The sequence below is a fragment of the Aspergillus japonicus genome, assembly GCF_003184785.1.
Source record: "Aspergillus japonicus CBS 114.51 unplaced genomic scaffold BO86scaffold_116, whole genome shotgun sequence".
Classification (NCBI taxonomy): Eukaryota; Fungi; Ascomycota; class Eurotiomycetes; order Eurotiales; family Aspergillaceae; genus Aspergillus; species Aspergillus japonicus.
Window position 1 is genome coordinate 1 of NW_020291753.1, and position 17,234 is coordinate 17,234.

The 17,234-nt window shown below is 52.1% G+C and overlaps 7 protein-coding genes across 7 annotated transcripts; 3 read left to right on the forward strand and 4 right to left on the reverse strand.

Annotated features, from left to right (window-relative positions):
* Window positions 1–442: 442 nt before the first annotated feature.
* On the reverse strand, window positions 443–1,948 carry BO86DRAFT_460094 (uncharacterized protein). The gene is made up of 3 exons (XM_025677387.1): window positions 1,360–1,948; window positions 1,228–1,304; window positions 443–1,171 (listed from the first exon to the last, which is right to left on the reverse strand). The coding sequence occupies exons 1-3, from the start codon at window positions 1,475–1,477 to the stop codon at window positions 764–766; spliced, it is 603 nt and encodes a 200-aa protein (XP_025522008.1). The 5' UTR covers window positions 1,478–1,948; the 3' UTR covers window positions 443–763.
* Window positions 1,949–3,584: 1,636 nt separating this feature from the next.
* BO86DRAFT_393672 (PaaI family thioesterase) lies at window positions 3,585–4,412 on the forward strand. The gene has a single exon (XM_025673070.1). It carries the CDS (start codon window positions 3,674–3,676, stop codon window positions 4,355–4,357), a length of 684 nt encoding a protein of 227 aa, XP_025522009.1. The 5' UTR covers window positions 3,585–3,673; the 3' UTR covers window positions 4,358–4,412.
* A 174-nt stretch (window positions 4,413–4,586) lies between these two features.
* Window positions 4,587–5,854, reverse strand: BO86DRAFT_414107 (thioesterase family protein; the record flags this gene model as incomplete). The annotated part of the gene is made up of 2 exons (XM_025674813.1): window positions 5,599–5,854; window positions 4,587–5,488 (listed from the first exon to the last, which is right to left on the reverse strand). Exons 1-2 carry the CDS (start codon window positions 5,708–5,710, stop codon window positions 4,587–4,589), a joined length of 1,014 nt encoding a protein of 337 aa, XP_025522010.1. The 5' UTR covers window positions 5,711–5,854.
* Window positions 5,855–6,092: 238 nt separating this feature from the next.
* Window positions 6,093–9,781, reverse strand: BO86DRAFT_393674 (putative alpha,alpha-trehalose phosphate synthase subunit TPS3). Its single transcript, XM_025673071.1, has 4 exons — window positions 9,458–9,781; window positions 7,992–9,378; window positions 6,583–7,912; window positions 6,093–6,516 (listed from the first exon to the last, which is right to left on the reverse strand). The coding sequence occupies exons 1-4, from the start codon at window positions 9,478–9,480 to the stop codon at window positions 6,473–6,475; spliced, it is 2,784 nt and encodes a 927-aa protein (XP_025522011.1). The 5' UTR covers window positions 9,481–9,781; the 3' UTR covers window positions 6,093–6,472.
* A 590-nt stretch (window positions 9,782–10,371) lies between these two features.
* BO86DRAFT_451869 (Stk19 family serine/threonine-protein kinase) lies at window positions 10,372–11,735 on the forward strand. Its single transcript, XM_025676890.1, has 2 exons — window positions 10,372–10,957; window positions 11,034–11,735. The coding sequence occupies exons 1-2, from the start codon at window positions 10,405–10,407 to the stop codon at window positions 11,630–11,632; spliced, it is 1,152 nt and encodes a 383-aa protein (XP_025522012.1). The 5' UTR covers window positions 10,372–10,404; the 3' UTR covers window positions 11,633–11,735.
* Window positions 11,736–11,917: 182 nt separating this feature from the next.
* On the forward strand, window positions 11,918–13,075 carry BO86DRAFT_460098 (SRPBCC family protein). The gene is made up of 2 exons (XM_025677388.1): window positions 11,918–12,508; window positions 12,613–13,075. Exons 1-2 carry the CDS (start codon window positions 12,007–12,009, stop codon window positions 13,023–13,025), a joined length of 915 nt encoding a protein of 304 aa, XP_025522013.1. The 5' UTR covers window positions 11,918–12,006; the 3' UTR covers window positions 13,026–13,075.
* Window positions 13,076–13,867: 792 nt separating this feature from the next.
* On the reverse strand, window positions 13,868–16,198 carry BO86DRAFT_28500 (C2H2 zinc finger protein). Its single transcript, XM_025667350.1, has one exon. The coding sequence runs from the start codon at window positions 15,825–15,827 to the stop codon at window positions 13,926–13,928; it is 1,902 nt and encodes a 633-aa protein (XP_025522014.1). The 5' UTR covers window positions 15,828–16,198; the 3' UTR covers window positions 13,868–13,925.
* Window positions 16,199–17,234: the final 1,036 nt, after the last annotated feature.

Consider the following 17,234-nt stretch of genomic DNA (forward strand, 5'->3'; position numbering starts at 1 on the left):
AGGAGAGAGAGTAGAAGAGACGGGGGGAAAGGGGAAAGGAGAAGATCGAAAGAAAATTGAGATACAGGAGATAAGAGGGGGGAGGAGAAGGAGGGGGGTCCACCAGAAAGGAAACGAGATCCAAAAGAGAAGCAGAGGAAGAGGAAGAGGAAGAGGAGGAAGAGGAGAAGCGAAAGAAGCGAAGATGGAAAAGAGCAAGGGAAAGAAAGAACAAGCAGGCAGAGATTGGGCGGTGGAGAAAATTCCATTCCGTTGTGGGAAAAAATCTTGGCGCCGCTTCTGCCGTCGCGATAAGTTGACTGACTGTGTGCAGCTTGGGCTTCCTGGGATGCTCCTCCGTCTACAACAACTCAACAATACAACGAACAATGTCAACAGCAACAACAACAACAACAACAACAACAACAACAACAACAACAGTCACAATCAAAAGAAAAGAAGCAGCTCAATGGCAGATTAAATTAATGTGCAAGGATCGACCGCTCCTATGGGCGCCCAGCGGGGAATAATCGTATTTGACATCAAGTCGTAGAACATACAGCCACCATCACAACCATCACAACCATCACCCTTCTTCCCCCCTTGAAACATGATATTACCACTACACAGACTCGGAAAAATGTCATGGAAGGTAGAGTCAGCGCTCCAACCCACTCCCACCGATATCAACTATGCGAACGGTCCCCAACAGTGAATGTTTGTTGATCCGCTTGCACATGACACGCCCTTTCCTTCGGGTCGTTTTCGCTCTCAACCCCTTCACTTACAACACCAGGCCCAGTCCCACAAACAATGCGGTGGCCAACAGACCGGTGGCATGCTCTTGGGCCAAACGAACGGCGGCGTTGGCCGTGGACGAGCTGCTAGTGCTGCTCGAGGTGCTGGTCCCGGTAGCCGTGGTCGATTTGTCAGAGCTAGTGCTGGTGCTAGTAGCGGTGGTCAAGCTGGTGGCGCTCGAGGTGGTGGACGAGGTAGTCGAGGCAGCCGACGCGTTCAGGGTGCCACAGGTCTTCTCATAGTCCTTACAGTGCTCCTCCTCAGTCAAGCTGGACGAGTTGCTAATGCACTGGGCATAATTGGCCTGACAAACGAAGAAGGGGACGGTCTGTGCATAAAGCGACACGTCGGCGGCAGAGCCGTTAGAGCAGATGCAGGAGAAGTCCAAGGTAGTCTGTCGCGACATGGTGAGCGTTTCGTTCTTTTCAATTGGTTCGGCTATGCGCTTACCGAATCGCAGGAGTTGCTGGTAGCGACTCCACCACAAATCTCAGGGCAAGAGTTGCGCTCCGCAGTACACCAAGAGGCTAGGATCAGCGAGTCAGTAGAGGGCGAGGAAGAGAGCATTGCATACTAGCATACCGCGGGTGCCAGAGGAGATGGCGTTCAGGTCGAAACCATCAGGTAGAGTGTAGTTGCCGGTAGAAGCGGCGGTGGCCGAGGCGACCAGACCGAGGGCGAAGAGCGAGGAGGCCAACATGATGATGAAAGTGATCAAGTAGATATTCGAATGGGCGAGAGTAAGAGGTGATGTGTATATCACAGTCGCAGTAAAGAGACGTGCAAGGTAAGAAGAGCCGGTGATTGGTAATTGTACGTAGGTAGACGTTATAAAAAAGACGCTACTATTCTGTGGAAGGGGGGGGATTGGGGGGAAGAGGGAAGGGGCCGAAGTGTAACAAGGAAGAAGAAGAGAATAGAGGAGAAGAAAGGAAGGGAAGGAGGAGAAGGAGAAGAAGAAGAATACAAGATAAGAGAGCAGGAAGAGAGAAGAGAAGCTGAAGGAAAGAAGCTAAGCCAAGAGGGTAAAGCAGTAACAGCAGCAGCAGCTAACAACAGCTACAGAGTACAGTACAGTCACAACAACATCAACAACAACAACAATAATGATAATAACACAGCGGAGAGGAGAGAAGGTGCGGTGCCACAGCCAGTTTAGATCCTTCCTTCTCCAGTCTTTCTCTGCATACCTGAGTTACCGGTAGTTACGGAGTACTTAAGTTACTTAAGTGTATGTGTTTATTTTGTTTGGTTCCTGTTTTCCCCTCCTTTTTAGGCATTTTTTTTTTTCTTTTTCTTTTCTTTTTTTTGGGGAGGAGGTTGCTTTAGTTTCTCCCCTTTTTTATATTACATGTGCGCACACACTCCCCCTCCTCTCTTCTTTAAATCCAATTTTTTTTTTTTTTTCAGATTATGGTCTTTATTTATGGTTGCCGCATGGTCTCAAAAACAACGACTTACACAGTACACCCCAACTACTGTACAATCAGTAATAATCAGAGTGGGGATTTTCGGTGCCACTAGTGAGTAGCCTAAGATGACTAGTCTATTCCGTAGTCAAGGATGAACGAGGAGATGGAAACAGCCCTGGCACTCACTGACTGGATTCTTTTCCCATTATTATCCGGCGGGAAATTATTAGTATGGCTGGTGCCTTGTTTTCACGCTATCTGGGTATCGATTTGATTGGGCAGGGCTGCCCTAGGATGCGAGGGGTGCTTGGAGGTTTGAGTTGAAATGAAATGAACTGAAAGAGCAACTCGTTGACTGCCTGGCACTTGATGGTTTTTCCAGTTGAGACCGTGCGTGCAATGCGCAAGATGAACTCACTTCTTCCTGCAGCTGCGGGAAGGGAGGGGGTAATTTCTCCTATTCTCTCTATTCATTATGTTACCCAGTCTCCGTATACATCTGTGTAGAGGTCAGCCGATGCTCCTGGCTTTGGGCAAAGAATGTTGCCCAGCCCAGTGGTATGAATGAGAGAGGTTGGTGGAACCACCGCAGTGCGTTGATAAGCAGAGGCCAACTGGAAGACTCCATCTTCCAAGGCCCAATTGAGTTTGGGGGCCTTGGTTTAGGGCCGGCGCTAGAGAGTTTGTTCCTGCCCTGCTTGCTGCTACTCCGACTCCCGTACGGGGGGGGGTCATGCACTGTTGTGCCCAGTGAGTGGTCTCAGTCCCCAATAATTTGCGTAGATTATTTGAATGATACGATTTGTATGAAACAGACATATCCGTCCACTCATCACTTATCGGAAGAAAGAAATAGGTATTGAACTTCAAAGGTGATGCCAATATTAGGTAAGTGATTTGCTGTTACTGTCTAGATAGGTAGTACAGTACCATTACAGTAAGAGAGGTACAGTACAGTACTAGTAGATCACCCGAGGAGTTCCGCAGCCGAGGATCCAAAGCAGAAGCAAACCCACCAGTTATACTCCGTAGGTGCTCCGTACGTACATACTACTGTACGATGTAAGATCACGGGGTCCTTGATGACTGTCTGTAATTTGTACGCAACTACGCAGTAGATCTACTTTTCTTCATGCTCTCTGCGAGTCTGTACCTTGCATCCCACACAGGGTAGCTAAAGGACAAACAGAACAAACATATCTGCGATGATGCTAAGCTACGGACTACAGTATAGTACAGTACAATACTGTACAGACACATGTCTTTCACAGGATGTAAGTTGTAATATACCTTACCATACCTAACCATAACCTGAAGAGTCCCCTCCTCTTATCCAGCCAGATAAGAATGAATACTTTCTGACTTCCTCTTCTCTGTCGCATCACTACCACTACAGAGCAATCAGTTCGGGACTTTATACTCTACGCACTTCTTTTCTATCTCCTTTCCCCTTTCTTCCACAACCCCATATCTCAACCCACGTCATGTCCCCTTCAATCTCCATTCTCAATCAACCACATCCCCCCGCCCTCGAACCATTTCGGGCTACCGTTCCCCCGGTGCTGACCCGGTTGCTGCATCATCCCGAATACTTTCCCATCCGCACCTGGTCACGCATTTTCAAGTCCGACTCAGGTGAGGATGGCTATTTTGCCAGGACACTAGCCTCCCCATTGACGATTCCCCATGTCTGCACCCTTCGTCGCCAACCGGAACTGCTCGCACCCCTCCCTGATATTGCTCCTGTCTGGCCCGCTCCCAACTCGGTGTCTCAGATTGAGAACCCTGATCTCTACTTTGTCCTGCAGCTAGCCACGCCAGGGATCTCCGGGCATCCCTCCACCGCTCATGGCGGTCTGTTGGCGACCTGCATCGATGAGGCCATGTCCTATGCCGTCGCATTGCACGCCCCCGAGACAGGCGCCGCCGGCGCTCTCTCCGCCCACCACCCGCGCGGCATGCTGTACACTGCCCAGCTGGACATTCGTTATCGCGCACCCGTCGCCGTCCCGGGCTATGCGCTTGTCCAGGCCAAGGTATTGGCGCGGGTAGGTCGCAAGTTCTGGGTGCATGCTCAAATCCTACAGCCAGGCGAGGCGGACGAGGACCCGCTCCGCGTCACAACCGATGCAATTGCCTTTTGGCTTCAAACGAAAGCAGCCTTGTGAATTGCGTGGCGTCTCAGGTGCGGTTCTAAAGAGTTCAAGGCCTCGCACAGCAAAGACACTGCTGATCGAATGCGAGTCCTTGCATTTTTCTTGCACATATTAATGCTACTAGATAGATTTATGTATATCTCTTCATTTGTCTATATACCTTTACTGAAGATAGAGATCCTTTATCTATTGATACACACACTCGAGACCAGCTCACAAGATTGTTGGCCTTCAAAGACTTCTACAACTTCGGCTGACGTCCTAGATTGCGGCTCGCACTCACCACCAAGCCCACCTGCGTCGCCACGGCCACCACCTGCCCCGCTGCATCCATCACCGTGACCCCCAAATCCGTCCGACCATCCCGCACCGACACGGTTTGCACTCGACTGTATAACCAGGTCTCCCCCGTAGCTGGCAACCGCTTCTTGAAATCAATATTCAAGGCCACCGTCGGATACCAATGCCGACCACCAGCCTCGCCGCCGCCTTCTGCCGTCGCAGCCCTCTGATCCAGCCCAGACAACGCGAGTGGGAATGTATCAGTCAGGTACACCAACGCTTCATTTGACCAGCGTGCCGTCTGATCGCCCTCCGGTCGGAATCGAGCCCACTGATCAACAGCCGCCATGGTTGTGGGCTCTCGGGGACCGTACAAGTCAACATGCTGCGTCGCGCGCCGGAATTCAGGGAACGGGAGTTTGATCCGCTCCCACTCGCCATCGCGCCCTGACCCCCCCAACGCCACCAGATCGACACCTCCACCTGGCCGTGACCCCCGTGCCGGCACCGGCAGGGGCGTCCAGCCCGTTGGCGCCGTCAACCCAACCTCCGCGTGAGCGGGACTGACTGTGATATACCCCGCTATCTTGAGCTCTTGCTCTTCCTGTGCGGCATTCTCCGAACCGACCCCTCTGCCCGACTGCTTAGGCTGTGTCAGAGTCACGTGCAGCGTACTCGTCCGCGACCCGAGCTTGACATCCTGCACGTTCAGCAAGGCAGGTCCCACCGCCGTCCGGCGCAGAAAGGTCAGTTGCATGGCAATCGGCGTGGCGGGACCACGAAACTGCAGCGGATGCGTATGAGCAAAGTGTGTCAGCGCCAGGCGGTAGAGGATTGCACTCGTGTAGCCTCCATGTGGCACTGTTCGTTGTTCCTTGTCAGCGTATGCGAGGCAATATGGGACGAGAGCGAAAAAGTGGCGTCGCTGCCTATCGATAAACTCCAAACAATTGATAGGCATGATCTCTTACCAGCTCCAATGCACCATTCCTGCCGGAGATGGGCCGAGTATTGATGCGAGTTAATGGGGTTTACTTGGATTGCGGCCTCAAAGGCGGTTCCGTGCGGAGATGCTACCACCATGTCGTTCGTTGAGTTCGAACGCGCTCAAATTCTTTCCCCTTCGTATGGTACTCAGGCCAGCAGCAGAATCCACAGACCGGCAATATTGACTCACAAGCCGTATGTTCTGCACCTCGGACGTTATGATTTGAGGAAGAAATAGAGAATACGGAATAGGAACAAGAGATAGACGAACTCTCGAGACGGGAAGTACTCACAAATGTCGCACTAGCCGTGAACCTCGGCTGTTGAGCCGTAATGAAAAGCGGAGAAAACACCCCTCCCTGTGTTAGGCGAGCTGTATTGTATTGTACTGTGCCATACTAGCTGTGTACTGTACATTGCTGTACACATCGATCGAAACTTTCAATACACGTGCGCTACATACATGAGTTTTGATACGCTCAAATCAATATAAGTCTTCCTATCTGACTATGGTTTCCATTGACTATTCTAAAAACAAGGTCGGTCTACAGTAAACGCAGGACTTCAACTCAAGGAACATTTCAACCCCATTCTAGTCACCGACCGCTTTTCTGATCCCTGTATTCGGTTTGCCTACGAGATCCGCATAATTGTCCTTGCCATGATAATGCCAGGCATGGTACAGTCCGCCCGCGAATAGAAGAACCCCGCGGTTGGCCAACCACCTTTTTCCATGTATCCGTGTGCTCATGCCTATGCAGATGTGAAATGATATGTTCTGTAATCGTGTCGTCGTGTGCTTATGGATGTATACGTCATCGCGTCTGTGTATGCATTTGGATATGCATGGAGAGTCATTTATGACCTGTGCTCCGCCAATCGTTCCAAGCACGACAAGACTCCTATAAAATGAATGTATTAGCCACTTGTCACGATCACGTGCAAACATGCAGAGCTAAAAGCCTTACCAGTTACACCTTGGGTTAGGGTAGCCCTGGCTTCTGTGCTCCGAGAGCCCAGTGTAACCGTCACGGCGTGGTTGACCGCTTGTGCGCTCTCCAACTTATTGGCCCATCGGAATACAGGCTCGTCGTCGCGACTGTCTCCAATTGCCAACAAGAAATCCGGACGAGCCACGCTCGGGTCTTGTTGATTCTGCTTGAGACACGACCGCCACACCAGTTCCGTCGCCGACGCTTTGTTCGTACCCATCGGCTCAACCACAAGAGCTCCTTCCACGGGAATGGCATGGACGCCCTGGTTGGCGCAGGCATCATTGATGTGCCCGGCGCACTCTGACGCCAGTCGTGCAGCCGCCACCTGGTCTTCCGCGGATCCGTAATGGAAGACAAGTGAGCAGTGTCGCTGTTCGATCCAGCTGCCCTCAGCACGCTCCTGGTAGTAATCCAGAATCTGTAGCACCGCTGTCTTCCAGGCATCCGTCTGAGTCTTGTCCGTCAGCTTGAGCCAGGTTTCCGAGTTTGGCTCCCGCACGAAACAACCATTCTCTGCAATCAAGCCCAGGCCAGTGACCAGGCGGAACAGGCGCTCCATCTCTTCGGGCATACGGGCACTCATCACGTACACCTCGTTGCGGGGATCCTCCGTCAGCTCTGCTAGCGTAGTGATGGCTCGCTGAGGCGTAGTCACGATTATGCTCTTGGGAGACCCCCAAGACGCAAGGGTGCCTTCATAATCCACAATTATCAATCGACGATTCGACTTTTGATACATCTCCTCCAATTTGTTCAACTGTAAGCGTGGCACTGCCATTATTTCACGCGACGACTGCTCGTTCCAGACACGGTTCAGGGTCTCACTGAACGACTTGACCCAGTTGGCCGTCGAGTTTTGCAGCACTGCCTGGTGCATTTGCGTCCAGACCTCCTTCCGCTCTGTTTCACTCCGCGACAGCGCCGTGTGGATCGCCTCCGCGCATTGCCGGTAATCCCAAGGATTGACCAAGAGCGCATGATTACCAAAGACAGACGCGCTACCAGTGAACTCACTCAAAATGAGCGATCCGTATTTCTTGTTGTTGCCCCATTTACCGTCCTGGCAGTAGACGAACTCATGACTAGTCAAGTTCATACCTTCACGTAAGCTTGTAATGATCAATGCGTCAGCGAGGGAAATCAGCGCCAGATACTGAGGGAAGGCCAGGTCCTGTTTCAAGAAGACCAGTGGCTGATGGGCCAGCGTGGAATGCGTTGAGTTAATCCGCATCGCAATGTCAGAGATAGTGGCCTCGAGCTCGGGCTGCTCGGTCGTGCTCGTCGCTACTTGAATCAAAACAACCTGAGGCATTGTTAAGAACCATTATCACATGCCAAGGGACAAGCTAAGAAATGAGAAAGAGATCGACTGATAGCCATACCTGATCACGCCATTCGGGATATGTGTTGAGGAAAAGCTCATAACTCAACAGCTTTTGTCGGATGCCTCGAACTTGATCAATCTTGTCACGCGATACAATGAGACGCTTGCCCTCGTAGCGCTCTGCGATGGTCTTGATCCACCTCTCCACATCAGCTGCCTTGCGCCGCTGATCCCACGAAGTTGGGTCAATGCCAATAGAGAACTTGCCAACATTGACGAACCGATCTTCGAGTTGAAGCCCTTCATTGGTGGCCTCTACGCAGAGGATGCGACTACATGTCTGAAGAAAATGACGGCAGTATTCGTCCGTCTGGAATCCGATCAGGTTCGCACCGAGAATGCCCTCTAGGAGCTCCTTGCGAGGGGCCAGACAACGGAACACCTCGGAAGATGGGAAGGCAATATGCAGGAAGAAGCCAATCTGTGCGTCAGGCAGCAGCTTCCGCAGCATGGCCGGAACAAGAAGCAGATGGTAATCCTGGATCCATATGGAATCGCCACGCTTCCATTTCTGGGCGATTTTCTCGGCAAATGCCTGGTTCGTTTTGACATAGTAGATCCAAGAGTGATCTTCATATGCCTTGCTCTTGGGATTATCAGGAATTTGGTAATGGAATACTGGCCAGAGGATTGTTTTGCAGAAGTGTGTATAGTGACCGTCAAAGTCGCCGTCGCTGACATACACCGTCATGGATCCGTACTCTTCCTCGAGCTTCCGAGCAATGGAATCCTTGGTTGATTGGGGCAGTGCGTCAGTAGGCATGCCCAGCGTGCCCACCCAGACCTTGTCCTCCAACTGGCCAGCATCCGTGGCGGATCGCACAGCATTGCGCAGTCCTCCATTGCCTTGCTCCGCAGTCTGAATGGTCCATTCAGCGTTGGAGAACGAGCTCTTCCGGCTCTGAGACCGATGGTGATCGGTGGCAGACGAGGTCGGCGGCTGCGGGGTTGTGCGTGTTTTCTCCTTGGCAGGTTCCGTCCCTGGTGCTATGGGTTCTTGGTGCTTAAGAATAGATGGCGATGCCGGGAAAGCTGCGCGTGGTCGAGGCTGGTTCAAAGAAAGGGTTGAGCCCCATGCAGGCGAATGAGCTTCGCTTTCAGTCAAGAGGTTTGCCTCCCGATCAGTACTTGGGAACGGGTAGCCGGAATGCTCCAGTTCAGCCTTGGCGATGTCTGCCGCAAAAAATTGTTCGTGTTCGGATGCAGGCCCGGCAGGGGTGATTCCAGGCTTGACATCACCATTGTTTCTTTCAAACAAGCTCACAGCCGCATTCGGAGTGGCAGCAATGCTTTGCACGGGGTTGGTCGGCGGTGGGCTAGTCGTTGTGTTGGCTTCATGATTCTGCGGGTCGTTCACATGGAAGTCTACCGTATAAGGAAGAAATCTGGAGTTTCATTTTGTTAATCAGAACCTACACTTGAAGTTGGTGTCTAATTAAGAGGAAGGCCAAGTTGACCACATACAATGAAGCAATATAGATAGTCATGGTGACAGAGAGGGGGAAAAGTCCCCGGTGCGGCCTGGTGGGGATGAAGCGGGGGAGAGGTAAGGAGAAGAGAGCTAAATGGTGATTAAATGCTAGCAAGAGAGGGAGGCTCGGTGATTGGAATGGAGGCCCGATGCAAACAACTTAATCAGAGCAAGGTCTGGGATAAGGAGAGAGAAGGAAATGTAGGAGAAGGTGTGAAAGAAAGAAAGGAAAGAAACCCAAGAGGGAAAATAAAGGAGGATGAAGAAGAGGAGGAGGAGAAAGCGGAAGGGAAGCCAGGTTTGAGTTTCAAGTTCTCATGGCTACGTCATGTGAAGTATTAGGTAGAATTAGAAGAGAATAAAAAAGAGTTCATGTCACATTTATGTAATAACTTTATAGTAGCTCTTTCTTATCAAAAGAGTGGGTCAAAAGTTCTAGACACCCTTGGAAAGAGCTGGTTGTGTACGGAGTACGGTACTGCGCACTGCATCTACTGTAAGATAGTACATACGTATCTTACAGTACCTAATATGATAACTTGACCCAAGGTTTCTTTTCACACCAATGATAGGCAAACAATTCATTTCATTCCAGACTGGATCTTTGTATAGGTACCCAATTCTTCAAGGGTTACGCTATCATTCACATTAGTCATGGTGGTCATTTAACTGTACTCGGTTGACCTGAACTATATGTACTGTACAGTATTATTACATGAACACCTATACACATACATACAACAGACAGTATGCTGAGTTATATCTGTATCATGCATACCTTATCCGGTACGGGTAAGTCATGCTAGTAGTCACGTGATAAATACAATCACTGGTCCCTGCATCGGCCTTAGGCGCCAACCTTTAGTTCGGCTGCGTGCTCTTCTTTTTCTTGTTCTATACTCCGTACCTCGTACTTCCTTATCCTACCACTCACCCGGCCATGCCCTTGCGGATCACTTCTGCCCCTGTCGCTGGAATCAAAAAGAACAGAAAGTCCAACTCTGTCAAGCCGCGCGTCTCTCCATTCGCCGCACATCCTCGCCGCAAAGCCACGGCCTCGTCGACAGATGCTCCCAATCCCGACTTCACAGATGATTACGATCAAGGCTTGTTACCCGACTTGGGGCTGTCGCGGTACATCTCAGAGACTGCCCCGGCGACCGATGTGATGCAGGCGATTCACCACATTCGAACCACTATGTTCGAGGATCTTCCTCAGCGGGCAGGGATGAGTAGCGCCCGCATTGCTGAAGTGCTGAATCTCCGCCGGTCGATCCCCCCGCTTGCCTCTGTGGCCCACGTACATACACTACTCGATGCGCCGACCAAAGTCGAAAAAGAAATCATGGAGTCGGTTTCTACGGGCCGCGTACGACGCTTGATCGTGCCAGGAAGAGGCAATGATGCTGCGGGCCTGGGCGACTGTCTGGTTCTCGCTGACGAGTGGGATCAGCTGGTGCAAGACAGCCTTACGTTGGAGGAATCATTAAAAGGTACTGGCACTAGCCACTGCCGCTTGGGCAAATGATGAAGCAACCTTCGCTGACTGTGTCAACTGTCTTTCTTTAGAGAAATTCCGACGAGTCCTAAGTCGCATCGGAAATAACACTGCCGTTCCCGGTGGCGCCTTCACGGTACCTGAAATTATGGCCTTGATTCGCGCCGGGTTTCTTGTTTCCTCTTCGTCCTTGGCCCAGGGCGCCTCGGGTGTCACATCACTTCCTGCACTGCCGGCCAGCTCAGCTGTAGCTGCTGCTGCGAGCCGAAAAAGTCAGCTTGATGCGGCGAGCGACAACGCCGAGACTGAGCATAACACGTTCTTTCGAACCGCAACCCTCTTTCTTTCCTTGCCGAATACAGGACCATATCTTCGTCTCCTGGGCGCCAGTCGGTCCCACCTTCTTTCGCTCTTGAATCGGTCGGGTGCGCGGGAGATGCCATTGTACCTTCTTCGGGACCGATGGGACGGAGCCGTCGAGAATGGTCAGAGCTTTAGCATTGCTAAGAGAATAAGGGGAGAGTTTGCGGGTATTCTGCCCGGTCGCACAAAAAAATGGAAGCAATTGTACGGGATGAGCTTCCGTTGGGCCCTTGAGGAAGCCCTTGGAGCCGGGCTTATTGAGCTTTTCGATACGGGCAGTGTTGGCCCGGGAGTGCGCCGTCTTTAATGGAGGGCCGATGACATTGACATATTTGATACCCTTTGATGTTTATATAGTGTACTACGACTAGATGAGATGTCTCCTTAGCATGAAGCCATGATAATATAATAAAACCGCGCGAATATGCATGTATCTGTATATATACATATATGTATATGTCTCCTCCCCCCCCCCCCCTCCTTGTATATATGGTTGGTATGTAACGAGACAGCGACCGACATATAATATGGGGAGGTCGTCCCCATCGCGCAACTTTCCAAAGCTATTCTTGCCTACTACCTGTTTTTGGTTCTCGTTTCCTCCCTTATCCTCATCCCAAAATTACAATATCTCCCCTCACTCCCCTATCCCTGATCGCTCATCGAATTTCCCCTTTCATCATGTCACCACCATCATCATATATCCGTCTCCAGCCATTCTCCTTTTCCATCTTACCTGACCATCCCTCTCTCACTCGGATGCCAACTCGACCACCCCTGCGCGACTTCCTCCACGACATTCTAACCCAAGCCCAGTCCTTCGTGTCTGCCATTCCGACCACTTTTCATCCGACCCGCAAACCACGCCGTTCACCCCCAGCTGCAGCCCCTGTCCTCCTCTCTACATACTCGCGTGCCGAAGCCTGCTCCGGCACGAGCACCAGGAAGTCGAAGCAGCAGCAGCAGCAGCGCGGCTCTGAGTTTTGGATCTGTCGCACAAGCGTTCACGAGAACGCGGCCCGCGATGGCACCGCATCCTCGGCAGAGTTTCGTGCCGGGCTGAGGGAGAATCATTCCGCACATGAAATGGAATACACGCCTAGCGTAACCGCCGTCGAGACATTGCTGCAGTGGCCATCCCAGCCAGCGATCGAAGGTGGGTGGCAGCGGGTGGATATCCATGGTGAGTTAAGTCGTCTCCCCTATCGTTGCAATCTTCCTGGGGTGCAAACGACGCCTCTCACAGCGATCGCCTCGCCTGGATTTGCTTGCTGAAATCGCGACTAGTGAATGTGATTACTCACACCTTCCATCCGAGGCTTCTCATTGCCCCGCGCACCTTCATTGTTCTTGTCGTCTCCGCGGACCAACCGAGCGATCAGAGCGGCTTTGTAACCGTGCAAATCCCATTGTCTTTGAATGTGGAGCCGGCCGAGACCCTGCCAGACCTTCTCTGTGCTGTCACGGCCGCCCAGCCTCCAAATGCGATACTTGCCGCGTACGCGAGCGTCGAACAGGTGTTGTTCACTCCTCCCGAGACGGACACCGACATTGCTACCTGGACAATGGCTACCACCTCTGATGCTGGTGGTGCCATTCCGAGCTGGTTGCAACGAAGCTGGACTCTGGGCGGAGCCCCGAGGGCTGTCGTGGCGGATGTTGGCTTGTTCATGAGATGGGTAGCCAGCAATAGGTCATAAAATGGCAGATATGAGCATGCGCAGACCATATTCAGAAGGCGGAAGGTTGGGCTGAAGAACTGTACAGGCCTGACGGCACTGAGTTACATTTATCTGATCCTATATTTCTACCTTTCAAGCCTCATGGTTGATGATCTGGAGCCAGCAAAAAAGAGAGCCACCGGAACAATCACGACGACCGCTTGAAGAGCCTGACTAACTACTCCCAACCCGTGGATAGATAGGTTGTGGATGCACAAGTACCATGGTCAAAATAACTAACGCCCAAGAAATAGAAGTAATAAAGGAGGGCAATTTCCCGCAACCAGTAGGGTGTAACATGGATGCGCATCAGGTGTCCCTTGAGATAAAGTCAAGTAGGGTGAACAGTGGATCCATTCAAGGCCAAATCCCGGGATGGCCTGACTATTAGTCCACCACTCGGTGGACACGAGCACGGGATGAAGCATATGGCTAACAGATTACTAAGGATACAGTGACGAGGAAAAGCCCGGGGTTGCCGGGGATGCTGATGGCAAGCTGAAAGGCAAATTGGAGGGGAAAAAGATGGGACCCACCTGAGAGCGGGTCTATACACGGCAAGGGGAGACTGTTCATTAACGGCGTCCAGATTTTGGGGTTGGGGAAGATGAAGAAAGGAATAAGAAGAGTATGGAATGAGCTTAAGAGGATTGGCAGTCGGGTTTGGAGATCAAGGCATCTGACTTCCGACACAATCGCCGGGTATTCTGAGGGATATGGGCAGCGTCGAATTCGTGGTCCACAAGAGAAAGGTGGAGGATAGGAGCAGTTTTGGAGGGAGGTCTAGGCACTAGACAAAACAGACATGGCCAGAGAGCAAGAGATGTATAGTAGGCAGCGGGCCGAGGGAATGCAATCTGAAAGAATGACAGAAATCGTTCAGCGTGGCCCAGCAGTGACACTACCGGACTCTGGCTGAGATGGCGGTACGCTGGAGGTTGCTAATGCATTGACATTGGCCGACGCCAATTGTACCCTTAGTGAAGCGACTTCTGCTTTCAGACCGTTTAACTCCTCATGGACAGAGCGAATATATGCCCAGAGCTTCTCTTCTCTGTCACGACTCTGATCGAGATAAATGGCTTCATGGGAGCCGGGCAGCTGACTACCATTGTTCAAAGCTGCTTCCGGTCCTGGTTTAGAGGCTAATGGCCCGCTGTGGTTGCTTGAATGACTGTGGGAAGGGGTGTGTTTGGTGCCAGTCGAGGCAGCCGGGGGGGCAGATCCCTGCGAATGAAGCGCAAACCGGGATTCGGAGGAGCTTAAGCCAGGAGGCGGGGGCAGCTGGGGGGCAGACGATTGAGGAAGGGGAAGGCCCAGCCCTGGAGCCGCCGAGGGACCAGCCCTGCTGTACGGTTGTTGCCCTTGTTGCTGAAAGGATTGAGAAAGACCAGGCGAATGAGCGCGGTGCAGCTGAGCATTATTCTCCGGGTTGTGACCGAGTTGGTGAGACGATAAAGCATTGGGAGAAAGTGGTTTTGGGCTTTCAGTTACATTGGTGGGGAATACAGACGAGCCCGACGGCTGACCGGAGGGTGGGAACGCGATGTTGGCCGACTGCGAGATCGGGGAGGTCGACGCGCTTGAGCCGCCGTGGCTAGGTGGCGGGAAAAGACCCCCGGGAGATGGTCTGCTGGATGCAATGGGCGGATAAGTGCTCGGCTGGCGTGACGGGTAACTCGGCGCAGTATTAGCTCGAGAAATCGATTCTGTTGGTATATCGTGCTTCTTGATACTAGGCATATTGAGCCGCCGTTCTTCTTCCTCATCCATACGCTCCGGTTCAGCATATACAAGCCCGTCCATGGTGTCATCCGCCGCCCCGGCAGCTGCAGCGTCACCGTATTCATCCTCGGGAGCATAGCTTCCCATGCTGGCACGACGACCGGCGCAGCCCCCTTGGCCTTTGTTGTGGCGAGCTAACGCGTCCCCGCGAGCAAACCTGCGCCCGCATTTGGGACAGATGTGTGGCCGTTCACCGGTGTGTAATTTGGTATGTCTCTTGAGATCATGAAGTCGGCGAAAGCGTGATTGACAAGTCTGACAAACATAAGGCTTTTCCTGACTATGGGTGAGGAGGTGACTCTTAAGATTATGATGCCTTGTGAATTCTGTCGAGCAGTAAGGGCAACGGTGCTTCTTTGCCGACGGTGACCGCTGGCCTTTGTGAAAGCCAGAATTGGGTAGGCTCAGGCCACGGCGAGGATCGCTTAGGCTGGCTGTGGGCATTGGGTATGAAAACGCCTTATTTCCTGGTTCTTGGGAGAGCCCCTCTCGATGACGAGGATGTTCTCCATCATGAGAGGCCGAGTCCTCGATTGGACCAGGACTGGCTACTGTCGTGGTAGTCATCAGGGTCGGGTTATTCTCGGCTGTGCCGAAGGCATCAGACGCATTTCCCGGGGCTGGATTCGAATCTACCTGCATTTGATCTGAGGACAAAGGTATGCAATCTGGTGCCGAGCTATCCTGCTGCTTTTCGCTGGCGCCGAGTGCCTCCCTCGCGACTTGCGAACTGTGCTGCTCTGATCCCTTCTCCTGTTCGAGTGGTCGGTCCATCGAACCGGCAGCTGAGCTAGCGGTCGTCATTGGCGGTAATAATTCTCTTGAGCGCGAGACGTTCAATCCGGCGCTGGCAATAGACGTCAGGCTGGAATCAGGTCTCGGTTGTTTGAAGAAGGCGATCGACTCCGATGGGGTCGATAGGATCGGAGCGGACGAGCCGGGCAGTGGAGCAGAGATAGAGACAGGTTCGTTGTTCGATTGCATCAACGCAGCCATGGATGATAATTAATTCCAGCCAGCCTAAGGGATTTGGGCGAGAGTATGAGTTGCTAACTCAACAGAATTTGTTGTCAGTGTTCAGGAACCGAACATGAGGAGATTCAATGACAAGCGACTGGAACTAATCAGGGATACAAAGCGTGATGAAGTATGACACGTTGTGCGAAGGGGTAGGTACTCGATAGAAGAGAGAAGACCAAGGAATGCATGATGTCCTGCTGGAGGAAGGAGGAGGAGGAGGAGGAGGAGGAGGAGGAGGCGCTGTCGCGTGGGGCGCTCACCTAGGTCGAACCGAGTGTGGCGCAAGCTGACGGACGTCCTATTCAGCCTTCGCGCAATGTTCTGCCGGGCAGTCGAGTCGTACACATTCAACAGCCGAGACCACGGTCAGGTGTTGCTCCTTGTTATTGGAAGATGGAAAATGAAGAAGAATGAGATAATACGATTGAAGGGACTCCCCTGCATGGAAAGGGCCCAAAAGCAGCGAGCGACCTTTACAATCAGAGGATGAAGATGTCTGACTCTAGCGTCCGGATCTGAGTGGGAAGCGGGTCGGGATGTTGTTAGTCCATCTGGCGAAAGCCCGTCTGAAGGCCTCGGGGGAAATAGTACGGCTGCAGGGAGAAAGCTAAAACCCGCACTTGTCAAAACAAGAATGTCGACGAGCAGTCACAGTCATGCAAGATATATGCCCAAAAAGAGATGTGGTTCAGGCACAACGTGACACCTGCTCAGTAGCTTAGAAGAAGCGGACCGAACAAGGAAAGGTAAGCAGAGGGGTTTGGGGAGCCGGTGAGGGGGGCAGAGGGAAAGAGGAGTTTGAAGGGCTTGAAGGGCTTGAGGGGGTCAAATGTGTGGCTGACAAGAAGAGCGGAATCCTGTTAAGAAGGCTAGAGGGAGGGGTTTGAGAGATTGAATGCAGATGCAGAGCAGATGGTGAACCAGGTGGAGAACAATGGCACAGGCAGAGATGGAGTAGTAAGCAGAGGGGGAGGGAGGCTTCAAGGTTCATATGAAAGGTCCGGAGTATTGGATAGGGATGTCAATGTCAATCGATCGTTTTTGGTCACAAGCTGCTGCAAGACGCACACATTCAGGCGAATACAAGACCGAGCAATTGATTGGTTAAGAGGTTGAGACGGAAGGATGAGGCAAAGAATCGGTACTCGGTAGAGAGTGGAGAGTGGGAATGATTGCTATTGTTGTGGTGGTTGTTGTTGTGGAGAGTGGCTGGAGTGGGAAGAGAAGACCAGATCCCCTGCCCTGCCATAAACGGATTGACTGTCAAAATGAAAGTGGATATACGTACGGAGTACTCGTGATCGCTCGAGAAATTTCGATCAAGCAAGGGAATCAGGAAGAGACAGTGAATGCCTAGAAGCGAGAAGTGAAAGGGGAAGGAAA